The sequence below is a fragment of the Schistocerca nitens genome, chromosome 9 (assembly GCF_023898315.1).
Source record: "Schistocerca nitens isolate TAMUIC-IGC-003100 chromosome 9, iqSchNite1.1, whole genome shotgun sequence".
Classification (NCBI taxonomy): Eukaryota; Metazoa; Arthropoda; class Insecta; order Orthoptera; family Acrididae; genus Schistocerca; species Schistocerca nitens.
The window spans coordinates 483,745,304-483,765,340 of record NC_064622.1 but is presented as its reverse complement, the minus strand read 5'-3'; the positions used below and the strand labels follow the sequence as shown (position 1 = coordinate 483,765,340).

At 41.9% G+C, this 20,037-nt stretch overlaps 1 protein-coding gene across 1 annotated transcript in view; it reads right to left on the bottom strand.

Moving 5' to 3' along the window:
• The window catches only part of LOC126203166 (fatty acyl-CoA reductase 1-like), a 206,687-nt gene that overhangs the window by 120,499 nt on the left and 66,151 nt on the right, over positions 1-20,037 (bottom strand). The window contains exon 2 of the mRNA XM_049937407.1: positions 18,514-18,750. Coding sequence (XP_049793364.1) covers positions 18,514-18,735 — 222 coding nt within the window. The 5' untranslated portion in view covers positions 18,736-18,750. The remainder of the gene's footprint in view (positions 1-18,513; positions 18,751-20,037) is intronic.

The following is a 20,037-nucleotide window of genomic DNA, read 5'->3' as shown; positions in this document are numbered from 1 at the left end:
CTCCGTGAGGCTATTTGCAGATGACACGGTTGTCTACAAGAAAGTAGCAACATCAGAAGACTCGTACGTACTCCAGGAAGACCTGCAGAGGATTAATGAATGGTGCGACAGCTGGCAGCTTTCCCTAAACGTAGATAAATGTAATATAATGCGCATACATAGGGGCAGAAATCCATTCCAGTACGATTATGCCATAGGTGGTAAATCATTGGAAGCGGTAACGACCGTAAAATACTTAGGAGTTACTATCCGGAGCGATCTGAAGTGGAATGATCACATAAAACAAATAGTGGGAAAAGCAGGCGCCAGGTTGAGATTCATAGGAAGAATTCTAAGAAAATGTGACTCATCGACGAAAGAAGTAGCTTACAAAACGCATGTTCGTCCGATTCTTGAGTATTGCTCATCAGTATGGGACCCTTACCAGGTTGGATTAATAGAAGAGATAGACATGATCCAGCGAAAAGCAGCGCGATTCGTCATGGGGACATTTAGTCAGCGCGAGAGCGTTACGGAGATGCTGAACAAGCTCCAGTGGCGGACACTTCAAGAAAGGCGTTACGCAATACGGAGAGGTTTATTATCGAAATTACGAGAGAGCACATTCCGGGAAGAGATGGGCAACATATTACTACCGCCCACATATATCTCGCGTAATGATCACAACGAAAAGATCCGAGAAATTAGAGCAAATACGGAGACTTACAAGCAGTCGTTCTTCCCACGCACAATTCGTGAATGGAACAGGGAAGGGGGGATCAGATAGTGGTACAATAAGTACCCTCCGCCACACACCGTAAGGTGGCTCGCGGAGTATAGATGTAGATGTAGATTCCTTTGCACAACGAGCGCGGGTGCCAAATGCGTTTGAAATACTTTCAATATAAAATCTGATAAAACCATGAGTGAAGCACGTATATACCTTATAAAATCACCAAGACACTAATCTGAAAAGTCTTAAACTCGACTTTGACAATTGCTACCGAATTTATCGACCAGGCCAAGTAATGACGAAAACGTGTCGACCCAAATAAAACCAGGAAAGTAAATACAGGGTGTTACAAAAAGGTGCGGCCAAACTTTCAGGAAACATTCCTCACACACAAAGAAAGAAAATGTGTTATGTGGACATGTGTCCGGAAACGCTTACTTTCCATGTTAGAGCTCATTTTATTACTTCTCTTCAAATCACATTAATCGTGGAATGGAAACACACAGCAACAGATAGTACCAGCGTGACTTCAAACACTTTGTTACAGAAAATGTTCAAAATGTCCTCCGTTAGCGAGGATACATGCATCCACCCTCCGTCGCATGGAATCCCTGATGCGCTGATGCAGCCCTGGAGAATGGCGTATTGTATCACAGCCGTCCACAATACGAGCACGAAGAGTCTCTACATTTGGTACTAGGGTTGCGTAGACAAGAGCTTTCAAATGCCTCCATAAATGAAAGTCAAGAGGGTTGAGGTCAGGAGAGCGTGGAGGCCATGGAATTGGTCCGCCTCTACCAATCCATCGGTCACCGAATCTGTTGTTGAGAAGCGTACGAACACTTCGACTGAAATGTGCAGGAGCTCCATCGTGCATGAACCACATGTTGTGTCGAACTTGTAAAGGCACATGTTCTAGCAGCACAGGTAGAGTATCCCGTATGAAATCATGATAACGTGCTCCATTGAGCGTAGGCGGAAGAAACTAAAATGAGCTCTAACATGGAAATTAAGCGTTTCCGATGTCCACATAACATCTTTTCTTTATTTGTGTGTGAGGAATGTTTCCTGAAAGTTTGGCCGTACCTTTTTGTAACACCCTGTATATACGACAAGTAAGTACTCCTAAGAGAATGAAACCTTATGTATATAAACAATTGTTATCCTTACCAATTTTCTTTTAGACTAAGTTATTGGTAATTAAGCACAGTGTAATACAGATTTTCTCTGTATTTTTCATGTACGAGAACATGAATGGAAGCTCGAACACGGGTCGAGTGAAACAGAGACCGCCACCAAACGGCTCAACACGTTGCAGAACCAGTCTCCCAGTTCTTGATCCACGACGCATTTCCAACGCACCATCACATCCAGACATCCACTTCAACCTCCACAGTGAAAGTGATGCCCTACTTTTTGCTCCACTGTGAAAGTGCAATCAATTTCCCTCACTCAAGTGCAGTGCTACCATTTATACCCGAAGTTCTACCACCCATACCTACCCAAGTGTAGTGAAACTTTTTTTTTGCAGGTTACGAAAGCCACAAATCGGTAAAGTGCTACGTGTTTATTACAAGAAATCTTCGTCGAACCACGGTAAAAAAATTCTTGTGGTATGTCATTGTAAAACAAGAATGTCAATTCTGTGTAATATATTTTTCCAAGGGTGCACAATTCACCAAGACTTCCTGTGAAGTCAAATAATTTATTTCTTTATTGTCTTTTAATATTTATTATGCCATGTATAACGTATCTATGTATGTGTATCTTTATCCTAATTTGATTGTCTTTTACAGCGAAATGAACATTCGTTATCTTTGTATAATACAGTAGAAAGAGTACGGCTCAATTGTCATGTAATTACCCTATGAACAAGTTACCATCAATTTCAGTCGTACGAATATGTTTACCTGTTATTCTTTGTGTCAACCACTTTGTCTAATGCCACATATGAAATCTATTGTAAAGAATTTTAAGAAGTAATACTAACTTGATTCACGAAAGCAATAATATTACGACTACGCGTAAGCCGGGATGATCCTCGCGGAGTTATCGCTACTCACGCGGGAAGCAATGTAATGTTATTGGATTTCAGCTACTTTACATATGAGATATTTGTCATAAAAGAAAAAGACAGCCAACGAGCTGTAGTTCGTAAAGGAGCTAAGCATCACAGCACGAGAATAGAGAGATGAATTTTTTCTTTTTTTTTTTTAATGTGCGCGCGTCCAGCGTTTAAATACTCTAAATAAACACTATGACCCGCTGGGCGCAGATACTTAAAATAATTGCCGCAGAGCTTGATAGCTGCTAAACAACAGAAAGAACAAGCTATCTTTTGCTAAGAAATATTCTAGAGACTTCATTATCCATTTACCATTGGTCGCCGATGAGTTAGGACGTACTACATAGCATTGCTAAAAGTTATATTTTTATTTTGTGTAAAAACCATGTGAAACTACGAACAAACATTTCGGTAACTCGTGTGAGGATACAATGTACTTACACACACGCAAGGATATTTAATTTTTAAGAAGGAACGGACTGACAAAGCAGCGATTATTGGACTGCGCCGTGTAAAAAAGAAATATCAGATGTAAGTCATGCATTTATTGTGTATGTGTCAATGTCCAGAAGTTTGAAGCCAATTTGTTCAAAGTATATTAATATTTTACGATGCAGTAATTTTCTTCTTATTCTTTCCTTTCACTAACCAAAAATGATGTTGAAATTGTATATGAGCTTTGTCACAGGTTCACTCTTTATCGCGGTGCCTCGTTTGTTTTTGGGAGACCACTAATGTGTTCGGATCTGTTAATCTTTGTCTTACGAAATTCCCCTAATTTGCTTCCATTTCCATTTTTATATTCAAATAGGTCCCTTAGGTATTTTCATCGAAGATTCTGATTGCATGAAGGCAATCCGGGTCAAGAGGTCAATTATTCGCGTAATCAATCCGTACGTCTCCTGAACAAGATCGAGAACCGACGCATCGGTGATCAATTAATAATCTCTGTCTCTTTTAAAGTTGTACTGAAATGAAATGAAATGCCGTGTGGCTAGGGCTTCCCGCCGGGTAGACCGTTCGCCTGGTGCAGGTCTTTCGAGTTGACGCCACTTAGGCGACCTGCGCGTCGGTGTGGATGAAATGATGATGATTAGGACAACACAACACCCAGTCCCTGAGCGGAGAAAATCTCCGACCCAGCCGGGAATCGAACCCGGGACCTTAGGATTGACGTTCCGTCACGCTGACCACTCAGCTACCGGGGCCGGACAAAGTTGTACTAAAAAACGGCCACACAGGATAGCCGTAAGTACGCAATCTAGTGCTAGGTTGCATTTTGTCAGTAAATATTACCAACCAACAGTTACAGCACCACTATTATTATTTACTACTATTTCTTATACAGAATAAGCAAGTTCCTAACGCCAGAACGTGCAGTCAGCGAGGTCTTTTACAATTCTTTTAGGAGCCTGCATGCGAATTCCAGGACCTACACAAGAACTGTTAATTAGGGATTCTTGAGTGGATGGTGAAAATATGTTACAGCATTCAAAACCCATTCATGTTAGCAGCTTAGTGTCGCAGAAGACTTAGTGATAGAAGTCTCCAGAAAACAAAACCTGAAACAAGATGTCAGTGCCTGGATAGAAGAGTTGCATAGGAGGGGAAAGAATTAAAGGTTGGAAAAACCAAAAAAATCGTTATAAACGTGAGTGAAGAAATTGAAGGGAAGCCACTATAATAACACCGTAAATTTAAGTAGGGAGTATTGAGATCATACGACGCTCCAGGCAAGTTAACTAATCACTTACTTCATGCTCCTACTGTAGGTAACACCGCAATTCGGCGAGGCACTCACACTGTGCTCTCCACAGCCCAGGGGCTCCTCTAGGCCTCAGCAATGGCTCGAACAAAATATCAACCTAAAGTACATCTAGTCTTGTCACACACTGAGAGAAACAACTGTTTTAAATATTACATCAATGTGGTTTTATAAAAGTTACTAGCTGGAGTACCCAGAGTTGCCTGGATATGTATTTATTCTAATCTCTCCTCCTTTCCCCTCTCTCCGATCATCTCATCCCGCCCCCTTCTCTGTCCACATCCTTGTCTTCGTCCTTCTCCTCCTTCCCAAGCCCTCTGTCCATCTTCCGATGCCCCTCTCTCTGCTCATCTCCTTCTCGTTCTTCCTCTGTCGATTTCCTCCTCTTCTCTGTTTGTCCATGTCCTGTTCCCCCTCTGTGTCACTGTTTTGTCCACCGCCTCTCTATCAGTGTACTCCTTTTCCCTTTCTTTCAGATTTCCCCTCCCCCTGCCTCCGTCCATCTCCTTCTCCCATGTCTATGTCCATCTCCTCTTTCCCCCTTTCTACCTCTCAACCTTTTCCTACCCAATTCTCTGTCCACGTTATCACCGTCACCACAACAGGAAACCGTTCGTACCCCCCCCCCCCCCCCAAGTATTTATTTTCAAATGGTAAGCGATATGTGTACAAAGTTAGGATGAAATCGATCCAGGGGTTAAGGAGGCGTATTTTATCCGTGGTTTTTCATGAGTAAACGCTTGTCACATATAGTTCACAATTATAAAACATATTTCACAAATATTTGCACACACGTTTCTCCTGCATCGCTGGCGAATTTCATCCTCCAGTTTCGTTTCTACGCAGATAAATTGTAGGACGCCATCTTTCCTAAGCTTTGTATCATGCAATGATATAATTTCCCATGTATATTCGGTGGTGTATGTGAATACTTCCTGAGAAATGTGAATAGAGTTAGTATCAACGAAGTAATCAGTTAAAACAGCACGAATAATATGGCAGTTTTCACACACATCTGTGTTGATGACATAATATCTCCTGAAATGCATGTCATATATATTTCCCTAAGTACATTGAGTGGTATATGAGATTACTGTCTGTAAAATGCTAGAAATGGGGTCAGCTGCAGATTAAAAGGTCGTGGGTGGTGCGGAACGTTTACTGCACGAACAATGAAAATGTAGTCAGCGCTAAACTTGTTTCCTATCACGATTCCGTGACGTTATCAGCTAGAAAACGTCTCGTATAGTTCTGAAATTTTGCGTGAAATTTGTTGACTCATTCTCAAATAACGGATGAATATAGTCTGAGTATTTGAATGTCATGAGCTACACATGGTTTTCACCCCACTGAGAGTAGACGGTTCTTACCCCACAGAGGTGATACTTGTATCGAGTTTGGTTGAAATCGAACCACTGTCTTAGCAGGAGATGTGGAACATACATAAATCCATATGCACAGAGCGTAGTATCCGAAAATGAGCATATTAAAACTATAGTAATGCCACTATGAAAAACTGCAAACAAAATAATTTAACTTGTACAACTAGGTATCTGGTTACTCGATACTCGCCACTACAGACACAGAATTCCAGCGGGTGTGCTGTCGCTCTCTCCTTCTCTTCCTCTCTCTTCCTCACTCTCTTCCTCTCTCTCTCTCTCTCTCTCTCTCTCTCTTTCTCTCCCTGCGCAGTCTCATCGGCACACACACTAGAAACATATTCCACTATTCTCTCTCAAACACTTCAAGCTGTCAATGCTTCAGCCTCCCCTCACCTCCCTGGACAATATGAACCTGCGCAGCGCAGCACAGAGGGCAGTTCTGAGTCAAGTTTGCGACTGCAACACACAGTACAATTCGGCATGGCGAATCCGCGCACCGCTCTCGGACTACAATATATTCGATTCGCGTTTGTTACTGAATATAGTTTTAAAATTGAGTACCTAGGCTTGGCATATTGTAAAACTGAGCTCTTGGATTTGAAAGACAGAACGGAGTGGTGTCTCTAAGATGCAGCTACAAAATCTTTCATTTACAGTTCAAAGGTAGGTCGCTAGGATGATATGACATCAACCTTAAAGGTTTCCGATCGAGACCATAATTTAAGGTGACGTAACGACTTCAGGCTCCGCGATTTCAAACAGACAGAAATCTAACAACTCACTGCAAGTGAAAAAAAAAAAAAAAGGAATTGTGACAAATCTTACACCAGTTTGGAATTTGTTTATTCTAATGGCTCACCTCCCTGCATATTAATAGCAAACTATTTACACACAAATCCATGGTATCTGCTAAGAAGAACGAAATTTTCAAACTATACTCGCGGAATCAAGAAAAAAAAGAAAAATTAAGAACTTTTTCATACATAAGAAAGAACAACTATTAATAAGTAAAAAGGTATGGCGACTGCGACCCATACTGTGTATACAAAAGCCATGAAGGCATCATATTTAGTCAGCTATCACATTGCACAAGCGGGCGAAGCTCGTACTGTCACTTATAATTTGTGACAGACATAACACACGAAAAATCCGCAAAGCATCTTTCTACCGTACCACTTCCGAACGACCCTCTTTCAATAGAGAACTAGAAAGGCTTATAATACTGACCCTGTTCTTTGGTGAGACATCAGAATCCAGACTATACCAAATAAGAACTAGGTGACCACCTTCACTCCAAATAATTCGTCTTGCAAATAAATGTCGACTAATGCTGCTGCACTAGCCATCTTCCTGATAACTGTGAGGCATGTGTATAAACATTATTATCTGCGGGCTGCTGCCGACTACAGTTACCGGAAATAAATTTTTTACATGCTTAACAATTTATCTTGCAATAAATCATCACGACTGAAACTATTCTATAGGTATGATGGAGCCAAGTTAATGACTGCTATAACAGTTGGAGCGATACCTCTAACATAAAGGGAAGTGCAAAACTGTAGTACTGTATCGTGCTACAGACAAATGTTCGTGATAAAGAATATTCTGGCAAATAGAAAATTCGTTCTTTATGAAGGAGTAAAAATAATCAATTATGTTAAACCACACCCTCTTCAACTTTATGAGAAGATTATGGGACCAATCATAGAACAGTACCACTCCATACTAAGGTTACATGGTTATCTTGGGGTGAGATCTTACCAACATTATTCGAACTAAGAGATTAATTATAAGCTTTTATGACTGACATTTCTTCCAAATTAAATGAACATTTTAGCGATGTAGCTTGGTTGTTCAGGCTAAGATTTTTGGTGGCTATCTGTGGAAAAATTAATCAATTACTCGCAAATCTGTCTTCCCGCGGAGAACAGACAACCGTTTTCAATACGAATAATAACAAAATAACTATCTTAAAAAGCAAATCTTTGAATTGTTTGTGCTGGCAATAGAGAAATAGAAAGCTTTGTGGTACTGATCATGTTCGTTGGTGTGACATCAGAACTATTAGATAAAATATTTCAAGAATTGATCCAACGTCTCTATGATAGCTGAGCATCTTTCGAAACGTATTTTCCCGAAGAGCATAATGCAAGATTGAAAATAAGTTAGCGGATTCAGGATCATTTCATACAGAATTTGTAGAATCCGTTTTAGAAATGCAATCATTGTTCAAAACAGTGTCACTTGATGATTTATGCACAACTTGCCACGCAGGCTGTGACTCTTCTTCTCCCATTCGCGATAATAGTGTGAAATGGGATACTTAACATATGAAGCTACAAATTAGCGCCATAGACTGGATACTGAACATAATATGCGTCTTCAACCCTCTTCTATCAAGCCTGACATTAAAGAGATGGTCAAAAATTAAAAATAAAGGACGCTTCATATCTCCTATCAAAAGGAAAAGATTTTATTCATTTACACGGCAATCAGTACATTGTTATTACGTGTTCTGTAATCTTATGTGTAGTTTTGTATATTCTTGTAGAAGTCAATAGTGTGTAATGTACACAATTTTGTGTGATGTTCATTAAAATTGTTATAATTAGAGAACTAACGCAAAGCAAATCTTAAATTATTTTAGGGCTACGTAAAATATATATTATTATAAATGTGTTCCACCGCCAAAAAATGTGAGAGCCAGTGGCATAAAAAGTACGATGGACGAAAAACGACAAGTTGCAACAGTTTCAAGAAGCACAATTACGAAACAGAACTTGGTTGAGAACAAAGCACACAAGGTGGAATAAGACCATTTAAAGCAAAAACCAAAATCTTTCAAATAATGTTCTGAGCAGTGAGATGCATGTCATCAGATTTTCCATCGAAAACCGCAATGGAGTGTGAGAAAGGTCAGCTCAGTCTTTGAAGGATGAAAATTTGTGTGTAGTTTTTTCAAATATTGTGCTGTATTAATTTTCAGCATGACGATCCTTGCATTACATATTGTACATTAAGAAATTCATAGCAATGTCTATACCATTATGTACTGCCTTATAATTTCTAAGAAGTGTCTCCAAAGTTTATAATACTGTCATCTTGCTTCACAAATGGTTCAAATGGCTCTGAGCACTATGGGACTTAACATCTGAGGTCATCAGTCCCCTAGAACGTAGAACTACTTAAACCTAACTAACCTAAGGACATCACACACATCCATGCCCGAGGCAGGATTCGAACCTGCGGCCGTAGCGGTTCCAGACCGAAGCACCTAGAACCGCTCGGCCACTTGCTTCACACTCACTGTCATCTTGCTGCATTGGCGGGACAAGATGAAACTTCTGTATTTGTTTCTAAAATAGACAACGATAATTGCGATTATATTAAAGCAAAAATTTATGCTAATAGGCACGGTAAAATAAAAAGAAACTTTCTCCAAAAACGAATTAGTCTGATATGTCAGTGTATCAGTGCAGCCTGTCCAGCTACATAGAATGGTTAACACTCACATATATGTAACATGGCGTCAGAACAGTTCCACTGGTTTCAGTTTGTCTCCTGTCCGTTTGATTTCTGATTACTCTTTCTATAATCTTCTTAAATCTGCTATTTATTCCATAAACCGTCCCACATCAACATGGACCCCCACTGCTGTGGTCTTCTGTGTTGTCATATCTACCTTTATTATACGTGAACTCCCTCCTCTACTGCAATATTGGCTTATCCATCTCTCTCTCTCTCTGACTCTCCTAATTCTCTGACCAGCAACACCTCTTCCTACTACGATTCTGTTTACATTTCCCTCACTTAAGTTGTCTGTCTTCCTACGTGGTTACAATGGTTACTAGGACCCAGCTGGAGTCTGTCAGTCTAATGGCTTCCGCGTTGTACATTAAACTGACTTTTAGTACTTAATATGATTATTGGCCGAATTTCAAATTTGAAATACTGTCGTAATCTACTCATTGAAAGATATAAACTTAAGTTAAAAGCTTAACGCAGTAAGTCAGCGATTAAAGTCAGAAACTGTGTATACGTCTAGACGCAGTGCAACGTAATTTACAAGTTACCCAGACTATAGTCGCCTTGTATTTGATAATTTTTCTCTTAACACCCCCTGCAAAATAATGAAAGAAAGAACAAGTTTATCGCTTAAGAAATTTCTGCTGTTTGTGCAGTGCAACTTCAGTGGCAGGTACGTTTTTATTGATTGCTCTTTGCTACCAACTGTATTCGCAACACAATATACAAACGGTATCCACACATACTCCTAAACGCGCCTGCAGAATTATATCATTCTGCCACATGTAGCTCAAGAGATACGACGCATTGGACGCTGACGAAGCGGCGTGTTTTTACGGGATTGTAAGCACCGCTCTGCCATTGTCTGATCCACTACTTACAATTTTAGTTCGTAAACGGTAAGTGTTTAGGTGTACCCAACAGTATGTTAAGCAAACAGCAGGGATCAAAAAAAATTAAACAACCAACGAGCCGGAAAGAATGAATAATGAGGATTAAAACACACAAATGAAAGTACTACGTCCTGCGGCCATGCACTTCGGCTGTTTAACTTCAAATATGGGATATGTTTTTTTCTAATTTTTTCAGTTCTACGAAAAACCATGTTTAGTTGACAGAATGTTTCAAAGCCAAGGGAACGTCCAGGTGACCTCATCTGGGTTCTGTTCGTCCTCAGGTGGTCCCGCATGGCCCTCTTAGCTTTGTCTATGTGTAGCTACATCATCTTCTAGCTGCTGTCCATGCAGCGATGCTAGATCTAATTATTACAGGACTAGAGTGGTATCCATTGAAAGAGGGACCCCATCTGGCTTCTGATCATCCACATGGTCCTCTCATCTTCGTCTATGACTAGCTGAATCATCTACTGGCTGTTGTCCACACGTCACTACTAGATTTAATGCGCGCAGGGTCGTTGCAGCCATCAAAATAAGGGCCACCTTCCAGGTGGCTGCTGATTGTCCTTAAGGGGTCCCACATATCCCTTTCAGCTTTGTCATGTCCTTATGCATTATCTACTAGCTGCTGTCTCGCTGCTAGATATTACACTTCCAGGGTTCTAATGGCAGGCATGAAAAGAGGTGCCACCTTCTGGATGACCTCGTATGGCTTCCGAACGTCGTCCAGGTGTCCAGGGTTTGGGATCATTGTGCTACCCAAATGCCCAGCCCTCCGTTTTTGTGGCATAGCTTGATAGATGTGCACCCACTTCTGCTGCCCACCTGAAGTCTGCAGGACTAACGTAGGCAAGGGCGCTCCTTCTGTTGTGTCAGTATTCTCGTTTGCTTGCGTCCTCGCCAGTTGCAAGCTCTTCACATGACCAAGTGCTTTGCTGAGGCTCCCATCACTGCCTGAGGTCAATGCTTGCCGTTCAGTCAGCGCCTTCAGATTGTGCGCAAGCATTTCAATAAGTAAGGTTGCTGTTAATACAGCGTTCAGGATTCCATGACAGCTGGGAAGCTGGTAGTACACATGTGCACACCATCTGTGAGGCCTATCGTCCTCTCCCAGCCCCCGCACTATTACGAATTGTGTCAGAAGTTAGAAACATCGAGCGTCATGCGTCTGGATGCAGCATCGCCATCGCACCGTAGCAAGTGAAGAAATTTTTTTCTAATGTTTTCCATCCTTCATATTTTCAACAGTTCCACACGTAGACTTGAGAGCTGGTTTAAAAGTTGGTTTCGTCAAGATGAGCTTAAGCACTGATTTGGGCGAATTTAGGGGTAACATGAGAGAAACATATACTTATATGCGCCCAGTTAGGTGTATACAGTGTAATTTGTTGGGACGCAGTGTCCCCTGCGCTCCGTCCTCGTCAGTAATATCTTTCAAAACCAGAAGGCCAGAGCATTATTCCGATGAATGCAATGATTTTGCATGGGTAGCCCTCAGGAGTAAATATTAAGGAGTGTTTTGCAGGATGACATCACATTAGGTTTAACCTTCCCTGTTTAAGTCGTTTTTTATACAAATGGGATTTACAGTTTTTACATCAGGATAACAGTTGTTTATCACTTAGGAAGCGGTTGAGTCTGTTTCGAATAAATAGCACAATTAATGGCAGATAACACAGGACTTGCCAATTAATCCCTTCTTAATAGGACAGATCATTGTCCAGTTAATCAGTATGAAATCTAGATGTTATACCATTAGCTTAGTTGATCCTTTTTGAGGTAAAGCAGCAGAGAATGTTTTAGCGTTTGTGGACAGCCTGTCCGCAGGTACAAAGCTGGTACAAAGCTGGGTCGTTGGTCAGAAGATCAGCTGAGCTACATTATATCCTAGGAGAAATGGTCAATAAACAAAATATTAAGTAATCGTGGACCTAAAGTGCATACCTTGAAAGCTGTTAATGTCTGTTACTGAACAAGTGCCTGAGATAAGTCATTTTATTTGTAGGCTATTTTTGTTTTTGAAATAATCGGTTTATTTCATTCTTTTGGTATTAGCTAATTTCGCCCCCTTGTTCATTTCCAAGCTACTTCAGTTGTTTATCTCACAGTGTAATCCTACAATATCTTCAACACATTTGTGTGCAGCAAGCTCCTTTCGATTGTGTCCTTAATAAAGGTTTCTTACTATTATGGTAATAAGCTGGTGAACTTACATATACATCATTTCACAGCTGTGAATTCGATGTGCAGAACAGAAAAATGCAATTGTCCCCGAGCCTGCATCAACCACATTAAAATGCATTAGTTGCACGTTTCAAATAAAACTACCAAAGACATGATTCTAAGACGTGGAAGACATCCCTCAAGAAATTAGAAGTGACTGTGCGCCTATATATACGAAGCACTCTGGAAAAATTAAAGTTGGAGAAGTTGTTAGTAGACCTGCTTAATCCTTGCGATTCTTTGTGAGAATTTCCAGTTATACAGTACACAATGCTAGCAGGAAATCATTCATCGGTGTACTGTATGTCATATTTTGTGCCTCATCTCTTATAACCGACAAGAAGAGAATAGAAGCTTTCGAAATGTGGTGCTACAGAAGAATGCTGAAGATTAGATGGGTAGATCACATAACTAATGAGGAGGTACTGAATAGGATTGGGGAGAAGAGAAGTTTGTGGCACAACTTGACTAGAAGAAGGGATCGGTTGGTAGGACATGTTCTGAGGCATCAAGGGATCACCAATTTAGTATTGGAGGGCAGCGTGGAGGGTAAAAATCGTAGAGCGAGACCAAGAAATGAATACACTAAGCAGATTCAGAAGGATGTAGGCTTGCAGTACGTACTGGGAGATGAAGAAGCTTGCACAGGATAGAGTAGCATGGAGAGCTGCATCAAACCAGTCTGAGGAATGAAGACCACAACAACAACAACAACAACAACAACAACTCTTATAACCAACGATGGAGAAGTTCTTTAACCAACAGCTACAGGACAACTTCATTGAAAAAGTATAGGTCCTTTAGGAGCACCCATGGCTGTTTTCCTGAAAAATGGTATGGGTGGAACAAAAGCTTACATTTATGCTGTGATTATGGATATGTTAATTGTACCATTACAGATTTGTGCCCAATACGAGATATAACAGAAACTTAAGAAAATTTGCGGCGGTGCAAGTTATTTTCAACCATAGATCTGTGCAGTGGTTACCATCAATTAGAAGTAGCACTGGAAGACGAGCGGTAACCGGCGTTTACAGTTCCTTCAGTACAGTAGTAATATCATTGTATGCTGTTTGGGTTTAAAATTTTGCCCGGCAAATTACAGCATTTGTTGGAAAGGATTTTATGAGTTTTAAAATCAAGGGTTCATTTGGATGACAGGACTGTTTTTTCTAAAGACTGTAGAGAAGCATGAGCTACGGTTAATGGAAGTTTTTAAGTGATGGCACACGGCACACCTGATTCTATGTAGCTATGGAGCGGTTTCACTTCACATTACAAGAAGTGTAACTCAGGTTGCCCTTTCGATAGGATGTTAATAAGTGAACACCGCTGTGGATTTTATAATACCTCAGATGGAGAAGGAGTTGAATTTTTTTAGTTTTAGCAAATTACTGTAGAAAATTTGTCCCAAAATATTCAGAAACAACTTGACGTATTATTCATTCACTGAAAAAAAAGAGTAATGTTGCACTAGACATCAAAATACGTGGTGCATTGAGAATATGGAAAGAATTTTTTACAACTAGTCCAGTGTTGGCTTTTCGAAGTTATGAGGAAAACTTCATATTCTCTTGTGATGATAGTGATCGTGCACTGAGCTTCATACTGTGAAGAAATCGATTGGTTGGAACATATCGATTGCAATGCCTGGCATCAGTTAAAGAAAGCAAAGAGAAATGATTCTACCATGGAGAGGAAAAGCAGAGCCTCATATATGGCATGACATAAATCCATAGTTATTTGTATGGTAAGATATTAACGTGATAATAGATCACACAAGTTACAATGGTTATTGGGGTTGAAGGATCCACCTTGTAGATTAATGCATTACGCATTGAATGTATGTGAGTTTAATTTGAAGTAATTTAAAAATGGAGATGGCCTCAGTAGGCACATTTGAATGTTACAGAAGGGCGTCACCCCACTGTGGAGTGGAAGACAGTGCAACCAGCTGACAAGGAACATAAGCTATTTCCAATGCACACAACTGTAAGTAAGAAAAGACATGGACCATGTACTGTGATTCCAGCCGTGTTCCATGGGGGTGTACAGAGCCAGGCACATGAATACACGTTATCAAGACATGGGAGTCGAAGAACTGGCAAGTTGATGATCAGTACTGGTGGCATATGCACAAACAGGAAGTCAATTAGCATGTGAAAAATTGTGTGCCAGGTGTACACTGACCACACTGACCTGAATATCATTGCATTCCACTATAGAAACTACCAGCAACTAATAAGATATTTGGAATGATTGGTATGGGCATCTAAGGATATTTTGAGAAAATGCTGGCAAAGAATCGCTTTGTAATAATCGTTACAGATTCGCTCTCACCCTATGTTGGGCTAGTAACCATCCCAAATCAGCAAGCCAACACAGCGATACAGGCAGTGGTAAAAAAAATTATTGTGAAGTTCAGGGTTCCAGAAAATTTAACTACAAATCACAGTACCAATCTTATGTCAGAACTGATGAAACAGCTTTGTCATCTACTGCACATTCCTAAGTAGAAGCATATGACATTCACAGGCCAATGAAGGAACAGAGCCAGTGCATGGGACAATATGAAAACCTTCTGGTCACTATAGGACAATATGAAAAACTTCAAATTACTATGTCGATAGCGATGATAAGAACTGGGACATCCTTCTACCATAAGCCATCACGATTTATTACAAAGAAAAGTACAGGCCTATCATAATATGATTCAGTATGTATCTGTAAAATACTATCAATGTTCCAGTCGTAGAGGAATTTTGGACGAGGATGAGCTGTCAGGATGTGCCGTATTAAAACTGGTCCAAGTTTCCCAAGTCATTTATTGTTTCCAGCTACAGTGCCCCCATTTCTCTCGGTCTGTGTCACCGGGACCCGCAGTGCTGAGGACACCACTTTGCTGTCTGCGAAAGGGCTTAACATGGAATGGCTGCCTCAGCGACCCGTGCAGCACACTGCTGTGTGAGACAGCCTTGTACAGCAGCGGAGTTGTGATGACGTCAGGATGCATCTGCAGTTGACTCAGCGGTCTCCGACCCTGCTGCCTCAGCGCCACCCGCTGGGAGCTGCAAGTGCCTGTGGCGGGCTTCCTCGCCGGCGTGGCTAAGATCGTAGCAATAACAAGGGCCCACGACCTGGCGTCCGAATCTGCGGCCCTCGCTTCGAGATGACTCCGGTGCGTGTTGGGAGCCAACAAGACTGCCTGCAGTAGCTAGCTGTGGCGTGGCCGGCCGCTGGCTGGCTGTGGACCCCACATTGGTCTCAGAGGGTCGGAACAGCGACCTGCCGTGGACTGGAACGCTGTGTTCAGTCGGTGGGGTGACACACCCTGCCGTCCAGCAGAGGTGCCATACTTGAATGCCTTGTTAGTGAAACGGCGCCTATTTATATGCAGCTGTGCGCCTCTGTCAGGCTAATGCACCTCTCCGAGTCACGTGCTCAGAACACCCAGGCTGGGCCAGTGGGCACCTTCTGCCTGTAACTTGCGCCATGCAAACCGCTGCGTTTACTCTTTTCAGCGGTTCTACAGCCCTGTGAAGTCCATTCTACTTCACAACCGCTGGTAAGTGTAACTTACTGTCAACAGGCCCACGCCTGGCTGTAACTTGCGAGCTCAGAAATATTGCACCGAATATAACTTTTTCCTATCGTAAACGGTGGTGCCGCTACAGAGTTAAAGTAAAGAGTGGGGAAGAATGGACAGCATTTAAAGCATTTCACAATCACGTTTCAGAAGGTATGCAAATAGGCATAGAAAGCAAATACGAAAGCCCTAGAATGTCAGGAACAAATGGACCACTGCAGTCCAAAGGCAGTTGATTGCAGAGTAGGGCACTGGGTAATGTAGATGAGCCTACACACTCTGAAGGGCCAAACAAATTACTCATCTAGTATTTGGATCCATATCAATTAATTGAAATGATTTCACCAGTGAAGATTAAGCTAAAAACGTTCTACTCATACGACAGTCACACATGTCGGGCACGTCTGTACATTTTAGGGAACACCTCACTCTCGTACCATCACTTCTGGCGCCAGTCCCGAAATATAGGGCAGGAGATAGTAATACAATAGGTAAAACAGACCATCCCCACGCAAGCTACATGCATATGACCATGTGTGTAGGTAAATGTAGGAATTGGGCCAATATGAAATGGATAATGCACTATCAATTTGTGGCGAATTTACCATTTGTAATTTTTTGGTGTTGTTAATAGTACGTTTCTTATTCCTGGATCACTGAGCAGCTGGTAGCACTCACTCATCCTATATATCATCCTGAGACGACGATCCTGACATATTTGGAGTCAGGTGTCCAAGCACTATTACACTGTGGTGTCACCGCCAGACACCACACTTGCTAGGTGGTAGCCTTTAAATCGGCCGCGGTCCATTAGTATACGTCGGACCCGCGTGTCGCCACTGTCAGTAATTGCAGACCGAGCGCCACCACACGGCAGGTCTAGAGAGACGTACTGGCACTCGCCCCAGTTGTACAGCCGACTTTGCAAGGAAAGGTTCACTGACAAATACGCTCTCATTTGCCGAGACGATAGTTAGCATAGCCTTCAGCTACATTTGCTACGACCTAGCAAGGCGCCGTATTCAATTGATATTGAGATTCTATTAATGTGTCATCAAGAGCGATGTTCTACAAATGTGGATTAAAGTTAAGTATTCCAGAAGCTACGTACTTTTCTTTATGGTATTCATTACGTATCCTGTTTCAGACCTCACGCCAGCATGCGTGAGTTTAAGCGCGTGCCTTTCGGCTTCCTCTCATTGTGTCTAGGCTGTCTTGTCTAGACACAACATACACAACATACAATGATGAGCCGTCTTAATAGTGTACTGATTTGCCTTTGGAATGCAGTACAGTAGAAGTTCAGTGTGAGGTAGATTCTGCAAATACTTGGTAGGTTTCCGAAGATATGTGGTACCAAATACCTACGCATAGACAACCTAATTTCTATAAATTATGTCCCATTGCATTCATATCTGGCGACTTGGGTGGCCTCGACATCAACATAGATTCACTATGATGCCCATCCACCCATTGTAGCACGATTCTGACCTTTTGATATGATTGCTGGCAGATGTCATCACTCCAGGCAAGACATCAAGCATGAAGTGATCCAGGTGGTTCGCAGCAATGTTCAGGTTGTCGACAGCTGTCGCTATGGTTTACATTACCACCGAAGATCCCGTGGAAGGTGAACGCCCCGCAGAGTGTAAAGCTGCCCCTACCAGACTGCATATGAAGCACGGTACATTCTACAAACAGGTATGCTTCAGCATGGTGGTGTATCAGGCCCTTACCATCGACCTGGTGTAGCCATGCAACTAAGTGACAACCTTCCATTGCTTCTCGGTGCAATCTCGATGACCCTGTGCCCATCGTAATAGTAATCAATCATTTCGTTGGGTGGACACAGGAACACGTGGTGGCGGTCTACAGTAGAGTACCATGTTAAACGATATAACCTAGAAGTGTGCTCTGAAAAATTTCTGCTTGCACCAGCATTGTACTCTGTCGACCAATCGCCACCTATCCTGTTTTGCAGAGTGGGCAAGTCTCCAGCTTCCAGGTTCTGTGATGTGACACGGGTGTCCAACAGTTAGCCTCCTATTCTTGGTTTCACCTTTATTCACTGTGAACACCTCAGACGTTACGCTGTTTCTGAGATGTTTGTTCCTAGGCAGGCCATAACGATCTGCTCTTTGGCGAAATGGATTACCTCACTGGATTTCTCCGTTTGCGCCCTGTATCCTCACTATAATGAATCTCCATTCGTCTCTGTTCAGTCTCTGAACCTTCTTTAATGCGTCATGTTTCCACAAAGCCATGTCAGTCAGTGCTGAAACGTCGGTATTCCACTGGGTAGTGCTCATAAAGTTTTGGCTCATCTGCATAGTACATCAGAAACAGCAGGGACACTCACCACATTGGACACATAGGCTTCCAGCCTCTCCTGAGGGTCCTGTCCACGCTTGGGCCGCACCAGCATGTAGATAGTGCCAATTTCAGGGCAGGACCGCAGTAGCTTCTCCACGACGGCTAATCCCAGGAAGCCGGTGGCCCCCGTCACCAGCACTGACCGGCCCGCATACCACTGTGGCACTCGGGGACCTGAACGTACATCGTCTCTTCCCACGCCAACCATTGGAGAATTTGTTTCCTGTAAAAGGGGACATGGAATCAGAAAACGCTACATACTTGAGTACACTTTCTGAAGGTTGAAAAGTTGAAATACACGAGGAAAGGGCTATTCTCTACTTGTACAGACGCCAGACTGAAGCTATAAGATCCGAAGGACGTGAAAGAGGAGTAGCAGTTGAGAAGGGACTGACGCACGTTATAGACTACCCCCAGCTTTATTTAGCTAGAACACTGAGGAGAAACCAAGGAGAAATTGCGAAGTCGATTAAAGATTAGTGAAAAGATCAGAGACGTTTGAGATGGCTTTGTTATTCTGTCAGAGACAGTTAACTACCTCGAAGAGCAGTTACAAGGAGTGAATAGTGTCTTGGAAGAAAGATACAATACCACTGCTAACAAAATAAAACAGAATAGTATGGAAAACAGAAAGTAATATATTTAGGTGTAGTACTAAAGGAATTCTTACAACTCTTCCATTTATTAATACCTATACGGAATATATTTATGAATTTGTTATTCTACACAGAAACTGAAATGACTGTGTAAAAATGATAATCAGACTCAAAGAAGGAAAGTAATAACGCATGTCTACTATCTCATATAAATTCAGAAGTGAGAGAGAAATAGACAGATGAATACGCACAGAACAATAGACGACTCTTAAAAAGAAACAGAAGCCAAATTCTCGTCTTCTTCACTTCAGTGGAACTTTTGGTGTTGGAACAAAATGAATGAGAATATGTTTCTGTCTAACTGAGTATCGGAAGACAGAAGAAAGAATCGTATTGATATCTATAATTGAAGTGGGCACCGAGTTAAAAAGTCTTCTCTGCAATTCTATGTAAAACAAAAGAAACATCCATGTCACTCGGTGTATTTAGGACAGACATTGATAGGATAGGACAAAAGCTGATAGGACCAGCCATTATGCTATCTGCTTAATATTGTAATGGCATGTAACTCTGCCAGAGGCCAGAGTAGTAACTGGATTGCCACATCCACTAACAGCAGACGACGACCTCTCTACGCAGAAACCCCTGGCTGTGTGCCAGTTCTGACATCCAACTCCTTTTGTGTGGCAACACCTGCACCTAGAACACTGGCTCCATACAAACCGATTCCACACGCCACAGAAACACCATTTTCACCACACAGTCTGTGCCAGACAGCGGTATTTAAGCCCCCAGGGTTGACCAGCCCTCATCAGCACATCTGGGTCATGAAATGACGTCCTACTTTCGACGCAGCCGCCACTGCGGTCTCCAGGAATCAATGACTCCATACTGACTGGCAGCTGACCCTCTGT